This window comes from Orbicella franksi, chromosome 13 (genome assembly GCF_964199315.1).
Source record: "Orbicella franksi chromosome 13, jaOrbFran1.1, whole genome shotgun sequence".
Classification (NCBI taxonomy): Eukaryota; Metazoa; Cnidaria; class Anthozoa; order Scleractinia; family Merulinidae; genus Orbicella; species Orbicella franksi.
The window spans coordinates 19,162,036-19,173,185 of NC_138157.1; the positions used below are offsets into that span (position 1 = coordinate 19,162,036).

Consider the following 11,150-nt stretch of genomic DNA (forward strand, 5'->3'; position numbering starts at 1 on the left):
AAAAGAATAAGTCAATTAATTTTCACCGGAAGCATGAATTTTGGCAGCTCAGATTTCTCAGGAAAATTGCAAATCTTTTTCACAACAAGATGTAGGCACGATATTCGTTATTGATAAAGTTTTGCCGAAGAAAAACTGTCAAAGTTTATGTCTACTAAGGACACACACTTGATTCCAAGTGATCTTGCTTTGGCAATCTGGTCTTTGTTGATGCTGGTAAATGGGCAAATGCCTTCATGTTGTTTTATTGCCCACTTGCAATCACATACGTTTGTAATATTTAACACTTCCCATATGCAGTCGGCAACATGACAAGTACGGCTTGATTCATTGACATACTTTCAACTGCTATTTCCTGTTCCTTCTCTAGTTTAAAATTTAACCAGAAATAGACAGGAACTTTGTTAAAACATCAGTAATACGCACACTCAACTCTTCCTCTGACTCCAAATGTGGACGACTTGTTTTTTATTGTGCGGTAAATTACCGACTCCATGGGGATTTAATCACTCCTCATCAAGCATAATAGATTGACAGTTTTCTCGCTTTTCCCGCTTTTTGACCAATGGTATTTCACTTTGCTCAGACAAAGCAGAAGTGAAAAAATTACAGAGATCAGGGCAGGCTCACTTTCAGGTGGCACCTCTTCACCAGACTCCTTTCTGCCGGATCGCTTTGCTCTTTGCCGCCTGTGCGTGTGACTCAAAGGTGAGCCTGCTTGCAGGCTATAAAATAACTAAATGACAGATTTTTCCCTACCCTTTCATATACGATAATACCTCAACCTGTGAATTCCCTGCCCTTTTATATACTTGAAGTCTGACAGTGAAAAAGGTACCCCTTTCAGGCAGAGCCTCTTCATAAAGGTCACTGTGGGGAGTACCTCCCTTTCAGACAATCAAATGTGTACTTGAAGTTGAAAACTTTCTCAAAATAGACAATATCTGTTAAGACGGTGTCTAAAGTGTCAGATAAATGGTAATTGAAACAAATAAAAATTTACCTTTTCCCACAGCATGAGCAGTGATCAATACACCGGGTCAGACTCTCCCGAGCTTAGGGCCACTTTCCATGGTCAAAGGCATGACTTGAGGTTCGTCTCAGGCATCAAATCTCCACCTCTTATCCACACTTCACCCCCCCCCCCCCCCGCCCCCTTCTCCTGTGGGGTTTATATTGACAGGAGCATAACTGTAAAATCCAAGGACTACCAGAAAGCTGTCTGCGTTCTCCAAAGTTGTTTAACATATTTTAGGAAAAGCAGATATAGAGGAACACGACTGTTTGCAACTAAATGTGTTGCTCGAAATTCGCCATATTGGATTGAATGCAGGCGAAAGCCTGGAAATGACCAACACGGTGTCCTTCCCAGTCCCTTTCGTGCAGTGATATTTGCGGTCCGCTTGGCGTGCATGCGCGCACAGGGAACATTTTCTTCTTCTAAAGCGTTGACAGAAAAATTCTGCTTCTCAGCAAATGTTGGGTGTGAGTTCAAAAAGAAAACCTGGTTTGTACAGATCAAAGTTAACGTCAGCGCCCTTTTTCGGGTTTTAAAAAAACACAGGAGCCCAAGCGCTATTATGGAGCCGGTGAGGGGGCGGGGGGAGGGGCAGGGGCAGGGGCAGGGGGGGATGTGCGATGGGGGAAAGAGCTGTTCTTTTCTGAAAAGGAAGCTTTGCGGGGCTTAGAGGAACATCATAGATACCTGTCTCCTAGTACCCCATGCCCCACGCGCCAGCTGGACCGTCTACCGAAGTGTTCCAGCGCTTTGAGGCAGTCGGTTAGATGTGGAAGCACTGCAGTTTGGTGTAAGTGAAGTTTGATCTGACATGAGATCAGGTTAGCTCGGGTAGCTATTCCTCTCTGTTTACTCCAGTTCAAATTCGTCGTCAGTTTTATTTGGTGAGCTATGAAGATGTCTGATCTGCAAATTACTGCAAAGTTTCACTTCCGTCTATTGTGATAGGTCTGTTCTTTTACGAGGGCTCATTCTTGTTTGATCAGGCATGAGGATTCGTTGATACCTCTTACAGCCCAGGGCTAAGTATTTTCCGTTTAGAGTTTCTTTTAAATTATGGAAATACTGAGAGAACTCGCATAAGTATTACGGCAGACATGGCAACCTGCCACCCAACGTACTGATTCATTCAAGACAAGCGTTTTTCTTGCTTTACAAGTAACCCTTCTAACGGTAAACAAAACTTGTATTAGTCGTAGTAAGATAGAAATTAGGGAGTTTAAGAAAGCTACAACGGAAACGGGAATATCACTTAACAAACGTTTTACTGTAATGAACAGTACTATGGCTGTGCACGTGCGTTACAGTTATTGACACATTTCTTTGTACATTAATTCTACGTAGTTTTAAGATCTTTAAAGAACGTGAACCTTGACGATCGTTTTTAAATTTCTGTTTCAAATTTTAACGCTGTCTTGTATATTCAGAATTTTTTGAATTAGGTCAAAGTCCCTCTGAAGCTTGTGCGCAGTATCCTTGTGAAAGTAAAGAAATTTAGTCAAGCAAAGTACTTCGAACATTGATGGGCCTGTATTTTCCATGGAGGAAGGGAGAGAACGGGCATCAGTGCACACACAGATAAAATTTTAAAACCATGTTTCCAGCTATTTCGCTACCTAGTAAATAATTGTGTTGAGAAAATCGACACCTCGTTGATTAATTATTTATCCAGTGGATACCATTATCCATCCTTCGAAACACCTGGGCTGATATTTACTGAGTAGCACTAACAAAACAATGAAAGCAAAAGGTTTCTGAGAAACAGTGATGAGGGGTTCTGGCTGTCTTTAGAGCATTTACAGTATTTCAGCACTCTGACATATTTCTCAACATTTTCTGTCGTTTAGCCCAATATAAGTATAGTATGTCTCATCCTAATAGCCTTAACAACCAGCTCTTGACTCGGAGGTCCTGTTTTTCAAAGGTACATCAGGTTAATTTTCCTTTGAATTTAGTTTTTTGACGATCTCTCACTACTTTCTTTGTCCTTATCTCGAACTACAACTTAACATTAAGGGTTAAAAAACGCTCTTAAGCAATGAATAGGAGATAAAAAATGGGCTTACACTTATATTATCCCATTCGCGTTAATCGTAGTTTAAACAACAACAACAACAGAAAACCAAATTGACTTTCTCATTGTTTCATTTTTAGGCTTCTTTCCCTCAAGTCACTTTCTTTTCCTTACAGCGCTCCACTCCAAGTCACGTGTACTGGACTTCCTGATGTCGTCATTGATGCGCTTCCCGGCCGATGATGACAATGTTCGCCTCTCCACTGACACCTTTTCTTCTGGTGTGCCCCTTTCAAGTTTCCTGGTCAAGTCCTCGATCTGTTTCACCTGCTTGGCATTCTGTGCTTCCAGCCTCTTCACAGCCGCCGACAGATCGCGAATCTCGTCACGAAACTCAGCAGAGGACTGGGTCAGCTTAGCATTGACTTGCTGTACCTTGAGGTATTTTTGCCGCAGATCTTTCAAGTTGCCGAGTTCCTGCTTCGTCTCGACCAGTGAATACCAAGTCAGCCACAAGTGATTATCCACGCTGCTCTCCATGTGTCTGTTTAGATGAGCTCTCTTGTCCTAATAATGAAATTCCAAACAGCAAATAGAGCGATTTTCAAGTGAGTGTCGTAAAACCAAAACCAAAGTAACCACTCCGGCCAATCATAACGGGCACAGAAAATCCAGTGAACCAATGAAAGCTCGAAGTAAATGCTCTAGTTGACGCGAAGAGCGGGAATTCGAAAACGTGTGCGGAGTAAGTCAAGTTTGGGTTTGGATTTACTTCTGACTGGATAAAAACGTGGCGGCTAATAGTGTAGTGTAGCAAGTGCAAAACCATTTACCTTTCGATACTCAAGTGAAACCGCTCTACATTTGAACTGAATTACATATACACGGGACCAGACGGGCCCGCAGGCGAGGGGTGCACCCCGTTTTTCTTCTTGAAAAATATGAGGCCTGAGAGATGGAAAATGTCCGCATGCTTTGAGAACCTCTAGATTTCTAGAGTCGCCACTGTGGCTGTATACAGCACTACTGAGTTTTCCGCGTCTGGAACAGACTTATGGGAAGCACAAGATTTAATAAAGGTTTTCCATATTTTAAAAGGAATCCCATGCATTTCTGCGAAAGGTGCGACTTATACTCTTCAGTTTGACGCTTGTTTGAAGCTTGGTCCTATCGCGCCTATAGGCTATTTGGGTTATTGCTCCTTAGTCCCAAATACTGGATTAACGATAGGGTCAAGATTCAGACTGAAGTGTACGGAGCACCTAATAAAAACTTGAGGATTCCATTTTAAGTTTGGGAAAACTTTTATCAAATCTCTCTCCTTAGTAAGCCAGCCTGATCCAGTTAGGTTGAATAACTTGGCAATGAGGTATACCCAAAATCAACTCCATGACTATGAAAAACGGGCAAAGCCACAATGAGGGAGGACGGAGGTTTTTTTTGCTTCGAATAACGCTCAAGCTTTAGCTGTTGCAATCTAATACTCGTGTTTTCTTCGACTCGTCCATGCTTAGCTTATGTAAGGAATATAAGTGCCAAAACTACTCTCGCTCTAAATTTGGGGGTATTAATTTTTTATCAATATCACAAACCTTAAAAGGACAACCAGCTTTGGCGTAGGGGCAAGTCACTTCCGTCAACGGGCATTGGTTAGAGATATGTCTGTCCATCTGTCGAGGAAAAGTGCAAAATGATGTTAACCACGAGTATCATGCAGCTCCAAAATAAATGGACTAATAAACGCCGCTGAAAGATGAATCTGTGTCTCTTCCTCCATGACCTGCTCTTACCAGCAAGAGATTACTAAGATGACAGAGGAAGATGGCGTTCCCTGAAGGATGAACGATCGAAACCGGCAATTCAAACAAACTTCACCAGGAAATTTCGATTCAGACGTACTGAATTCCAAAGGATGGGGAAGTTAAAAGACAAGACAAGCGGTGAGGATCGAAAGTAGACACAATGAAACTGAATTGATAGCTTTCATTTTGAACTTTACATATATTCGATCGCAATTCCGAAAGCGCCTAGAAACAACATTAATTAACAACAACAACAACAACAACAATTTTATTCATCTACAAACAGCTAAACTTAACAATGCAAAAGAATACAAACAACAAACGAGAGAAACGATTCCAAACAACCCGCAGATTTCACAACCCACAATGTTTTCTCGCCTTCAAAAGAAACAGCCGGGAGATTTTTTTACCATAATCAGAAACAAAACCAACTCTAATCGCCGGTGACTGGGCTTACGTTCGCTTTCCTGTGCTTGGCAAACTATTTTGGTTTAAGGCCAAGTGATACTAGCAATACCTTTTTTGCTACGCAAAGTCGGACTCATGTCTACTCCACGCATTACGTTACCCCAACCTAAAACACGTGTAGTACATGTGATTGGCACGCAGCGACGCTTTTCAACGTGTTAGTCTGTTGCCTGACAAAGCGCAACTGTCTCATGTCTTTCTCCAATGTTTGCGAAGAAGACTCGAGACACTTCTTTATTTTAGTTGGACATTGTGTACACAATGATAGCTTTTTATTATCATCGTTGTCTGAATATAGAGACTGCGTTAAAAAATATAAGTAATGACATTAACTTTCAGTGGAGTCCGAATTAAAACCGTCCGTTTATTTTTATAATAAGCACATGTTTTCCTGGGAATAACGCAACTTTGGGAGAAGTGTTCCATTTTTTTTGCAATTGGTTTTACGTCTTTATTCAAGATCGTTGTTTTTAGGAAGAGCAATACCCCAGCGAGATCCCCAGTGTAGCTGAACTTTGTAAAACTGAGATATTCTATCGATACTGTACCTCTTCTCTTGGGATTCGTAAAGCTCCACAGTTGTTGGTGCAGATGAGAGGATAGCGGGTACAGCAAGTCTCGTGTATCTTTGTTAAGATAAGAAAAGAAACATGGAAGACATTATCAAGTGAAGGATATGCCAATTGATGCCTTGTACAGTATATGCCAACCGTTATTTAACTTTTTGCAAACTTTTACCAGCATAATAACTCAAATAAAGTTTTTACTGCAAACCATTAATTTACAATCCATTAACGACCTTTGGCTCACAATATATAGCAGAGGAGCCATTTATTAATTTGGCCTGGGCTGAAATTAAACGCAGCATGGTTGAAACAAATAGAGCGGTTTTCATTCGAGTGTCGAAAAGTAATTGGTTTTGCTTTGCTGCATAACACGATTGGCTTAAAAAAACACACGGGCCTTTTTTAATCCAATCAGAAGTAAAACCAAAACCAATCGTGACGCGTTCGCACGCGTTTTCCCGCGTCAGCTACATGTAATTACTTTCCGTTTCGATTGGTTCACTGCATTGTCTGTGTCCCTTGTGATTGGCTAGAGTAATTACGTTTTGTTTTACGACAGTCAATTAAAAACCGTTCTATTCTTACGCAGGATTAAGATGAATAGTTTTAATAATTATTACTTTTTTATTGGCATAGCGGTAGTTGTCCTGGCAGAAGACACACTCCACCATTCTCTGCAGACACTCCTCCTGTTTGTGAGTCTGTAGATTCCTCCGTTGTATGTCATGGCCACAGTCCACGCACTTTTCTTCTTCATAAGGACACTTTTTTTGGTGATCCTAAGGAAAGTAAAGTTAAACGTCTAATTAATTCTGTTTGCGAGTTACAAAATTTGTAACATTATATTGTTCACAAACATCCTTAAGTAATGTCTTTTTATAATGCCAGATTATTGTAAATCAAATCTAACTGAACAGAGTCAGACAGACAGTTAGAGAGACAAACAGACAGACAGAGACAGATGGACGGTCAGACGGAGCGAAGAAAGGAAGGAAAGAGGGAAGAAAGAGAGAGGGGAAGGAAGGAACGGAGGAAGGAAGGAAGAAGGGAGAGAGAGAGCGGCAGCTTAGAGGGGTAATTGATGTATCAAGAATTAATAAACCAACACTGACGACATTACCTCTGCATGTCGTAGTTGACCAATCCACTCACATCCTCTCTCGTTCCGCTTGCATTTAACACGGAGACACAAAATATCTCTGGCCCATGCTTTATCAGAATAGAACTAAACAGAAAGGAGTACATAATTAGGTTTCTACACTCTGACTTGTGTTTGTTCTTTAAGTTTGATCCCGAATGAACAAATGTGGTGTCGCGGCATGCAGACAGGACTCGAGAAAATTCATTACAACCACTCAGTGATTGCCAGTTACAGGATAACCTTTGCTGCTATATTTGACCTAGCTAGTTTAAAATGTATCTAATCACATCAGCTCAACATCTGGAAACATGTTTAGTCAAATCAGGTTTACACGTAAAACGGACTTGAAATTAATTGATAGAAGACAATACGCTTTGATTTTCTAGTAGCCTGCGAGCGCCCTCTCAAACACTACCCTCACACTGCTCTCATACGCTGCGTGCCAGCCCCTCACCGGCTCGCTTTGCCGGCCGACAAGTCTCCCGCAGCTTGGCTTTCGCTCGCCGTCTCGTCGCGCGCGGCTCGGTAACGGCTTCACCTCGCAGGCTATTCTGACTATTCTAGTTGCAGCGTCGCAATTGTGGTACCAGTTAAGTCAACTCAAACGTGTTCTGTATCCAAACTCTTTATCCAAACTCGAGCACTTCCCGTCTGCGAGGGTCCGCATAGTCAGCATTGTTTCGATGTACCCGGGCGGGGGGGGGGGGGGGGGTACTGCCATATATGGGCTATATAGGTATGTGCCGCTGTGAAGGGTATGGTTTTCAAGCAGTTTACTCTAGGATAGGGTATATAAATCAGAGCGTTTGGGTCTAGAATAGGGTATAATTTTTTACAAAACTGACTAGTTGGTTGAAGATTTTATCTAGACTGAGGAAACCAGGAATTGCCACTCAAAAATACGAAAAAATCAAATCGGCAAGTTTAAATTTATGCAAATCAGTCTCGACAGTGTCGATAGATGGGGGGATTTGGGGAGTTTACTCTAGTATAGGGTAGCAAAATTCAGCTGAACCAGCTCTGTTATAGGCTAAGGGTTTCAGGGTCCCAGCGGCACATCCCCACCCAAAAATTCCCAAAGTACCCCCCCCCGGGCGATGTACCTCGTGCACATGTCGTGTGTTCGCCATTATTTCGTATCACTCGTGCTCGAAAGAGTTCAAACGCGAGAGAAGTGAACCAGGATACTTACTCCTCCTTTAGCTTGGATGTTTTGACGATCATTTGGACAAACTGGGTTTTCACTCCTATCGAAAGTTAAACAGAAAAAAAAAAACCTTTAGAGACTAAACAATTGATCGAAATATATTAGTCAGAATTTAACTGAGAATATATTCTTCGTGTAGAAAAGGTTTTACTCTATTTTTTCATCGAGTATATTGACTGACTGATTCACATATTGATAAGACTTTTTTTTCGAATCCGACACAAGCCTTTTATTGCATTTCGAGTTCCTGTTTCCGTGAGCCGTTAATAACGGATACTACAAATGCCGTACTTTTTTTTTTTTCTCACACTCATAAATAAAAATCATAAATAAAAGCAATTTTAAGGGAAAAACGTCCCGGTCGATAATCGAAAGTTCTGTTCCTAAATTCCCATTTTATTTTGCCAAGTTCCACTAAATTTACAAAGTATTTGGATAAAAAGATTCCACAGAGAAGAAATACGGGATTACAAAAATGGAAGTGGATTACAGTTCAGCAAATTTGATTTTGAAATTGGCATTCTAGTGAAACCTCTTCTGCAAGATAACCGAGCAAGTTTACAGCAAGCTCCCGGCGTTAAATATGTAGATATCACACGATATCAGCCAAGACTAGTCCCTAACTCACCACGTACCCCTTAGCGATTTGATCTAATTAAAATCTGAGAAAAAATATCTCTTCATTTTTAGATAATTCTCCCGCAAAAAAGTTTCATCCGAAAAGCAATATATGCAAACTGTTATCTCGTTAGGAAAACACGAATTCCCAATGACCAAACAATGGCGGAAGACAAATTTTTCCCACCGGAAGTATATACGCCGATTGTGTTTTCCTATTCGAGCATTGAAACATAGCGTATGCTAGCATACACGTAGGATGAATCTCATTAAAAAAAAAAAAAAAAAAACTACATCGATTTCTTCCTCTGCTTTTTGAATTATTTTACTACGCTTCTAAAGCTATACTTTCGATCTAAATCAAGGGCTGACGGAAACTAATGGCCGGAAGCTTAATTTGGATTTAAAACTTAACATCGCGTCACGTACAGACTGCATAAACACGTTTACTGATTAGAATATGTAGTGTAATTATTCTGTAGGAAAACCATGGCCTTGTCGAAGACTTTGAACATGGGGCACAATGTGATACACTCACTTTGTAGCACAGACCATAGTTAGTAGAGTTAGTTCTCCTCCACTGACTATGCACAGACGAAAAAAAGAGATGAAAAATGGCTCTCAGTGTAAATTATAAAATCGCTTGATTGCTTCGAAAGGTGATACTGAAAAGTCGCAACACTTCCTTGAATCGAACGCTTCATAAAGATTCCACGATGAAGAAACGCTTGCCAATTTTATACGATATAAAGACAGAAGAAGACATACCTCAGAATCCCAAGCAAGCAATCTTTACAGAATCGATGGCCACACTCTGTCGTTTGTACAGCATCCCTCATCGGCAAAAGACACACCGGACATGTTTGACTGTCTAATACCTTGTCCACAAATTCGTAATCGTAGCCACCAAACAACGTTGGACGAGTTTCTTCTTCGTCGCTGCTACGAACATCGTAAACATCAACGAAATCGGGCTCGAATTCTTCGTCAGATTCCTCTTCGTCGCTTTCGGACCTATCGAGAAAATGATTGGCGAAGAGAAAGAACGCTCTGCGCCTCGCGTCCATCGCTTGCGAAGCGAATTGAATGTCGAAAGGGTGGCGGAAGTTAAAATTCTTTTTACTATTGCGTGACGTTACGCCTGAATTGTCTGGTTTACGTTTGGAGGCATGAATTATAGATATGCTGTCACGTCATACAAAAGTGCCTTTCAAAAAAAATACAAAACAAAGGGAGAAAATCACTAATGATAAAGCAGTAGACCAAAAAGGAACAAGATTGGATGATCTTGGAAGATTCCGTCGTGTTACGAATGACGAAATTATAAGGATTCCGTGTTTGGTTCCGCGTTGGTTCCGCTGAACTGCATTGACCATATTAGGGACAAGGAACTACCACGCAAATATCAAACACAAAATTCCTTCGATAGTTGATGTCTTGTCCAAGAACACATCACAATGTCCCCAGCCAGGGCTCAAGCCCACACCACTCGATTCGTAGACGACCGCGCCACTGAAGCCTAAAGAAAAAATACTTGTGATCCATAGGTAATCGCTAATCGGCTGTTAAACATTCGTAGGAATAAGAGTACTCAGTCGACCATGAAGTGTCCTGCATCACGTACAGAAAGTTCATCCGGTTCGGGATGCGAAGACCGTGATTTCTAGCGCGTTCCCTGCCTACCGAGGGTCCAAAATAGAGTGAATATGACCATTACCCTGGCCATGCCTGAGGGGGGAATCCTGGGGTTTCATATGACTAGTGTATTAGTGCCCCGAGGAATTTTGTTACAAATTATACGCCCTTGTCCCTACACAAGCACGCGCGAACACGCAAACGTGCGCACACAAAACAACACACATTAGAACTAGCAATCGTTACGGGATTATGTTGCAGTGTGAACATTGGAAAAGGAGTCTGCTACTAGAACGCATTAGTAGTATGCGCAGCAGACGCTCGAGTGATAATAGAATAATAGGAAGCGGGTTGAAGCAGCCCACAAGAAGCGTGCGTGGGCTAAGGCACGCGAGGGAAAGGAAGTAGATCCGCGCGTGTCGCAGTGATTCCCTTTCATATTGAGGAAAAATGTTCAGTTTGTTAAGACGGTAGTGTTGAGCGATTCAGCTATGTAAATAATGCTGATAATTTACATTTAATTAACACTGGCTTGCTATTGAGTGATTTTTAATGTTTCATATTTCCATATTTATAGTTCTTTTGAGCATATGACTCTACACTTTCCAGTGTGTGTCATCAGTTCCAACCAGTCCTATCAACGGCGATATAACCAGTCTGACTAGTTATTATCGACAGGTA

General features: G+C 41.4%; 1 protein-coding gene across 1 annotated transcript; it reads right to left on the reverse strand.

The window, feature by feature from the left end:
- Positions 1-1,149: 1,149 nt before the first annotated feature.
- On the reverse strand, positions 1,150-10,882 carry LOC145466575 (TNF receptor-associated factor 6-like). The gene is made up of 7 exons (XM_081450290.1): positions 9,603-10,882; positions 8,202-8,256; positions 6,989-7,093; positions 6,489-6,647; positions 5,851-5,928; positions 4,625-4,702; positions 1,150-3,599 (listed from the first exon to the last, which is right to left on the reverse strand). Exons 1-7 carry the CDS (start codon positions 9,899-9,901, stop codon positions 3,189-3,191), a joined length of 1,185 nt encoding a protein of 394 aa, XP_081306416.1. The 5' UTR covers positions 9,902-10,882; the 3' UTR covers positions 1,150-3,188.
- Positions 10,883-11,150: the final 268 nt, after the last annotated feature.

What these genes read in the sequence shown, in the direction of transcription:
- LOC145466575 (XM_081450290.1), bottom strand. Translation starts at nt 9,901, where the DNA reads ATGGACGCGAGGCGCAGAGCGTTCTTTCTCTTCGCCAATCATTTTCTC. An exon ending in ACCGCTATGCCAATAAAAAA is followed by an intron (nt 5,929 to 6,488) that starts GTAATAATTATT and finishes ATCTTAACAAAG; the next exon opens with ATACACGAGACTTGCTGTAC. An exon ending in AAGCTGGTTGTCCTTTTAAG is followed by an intron (nt 3,600 to 4,624) that starts GTTTGTGATATT and finishes TTTCATTATTAG; the next exon opens with GACAAGAGAGCTCATCTAAA.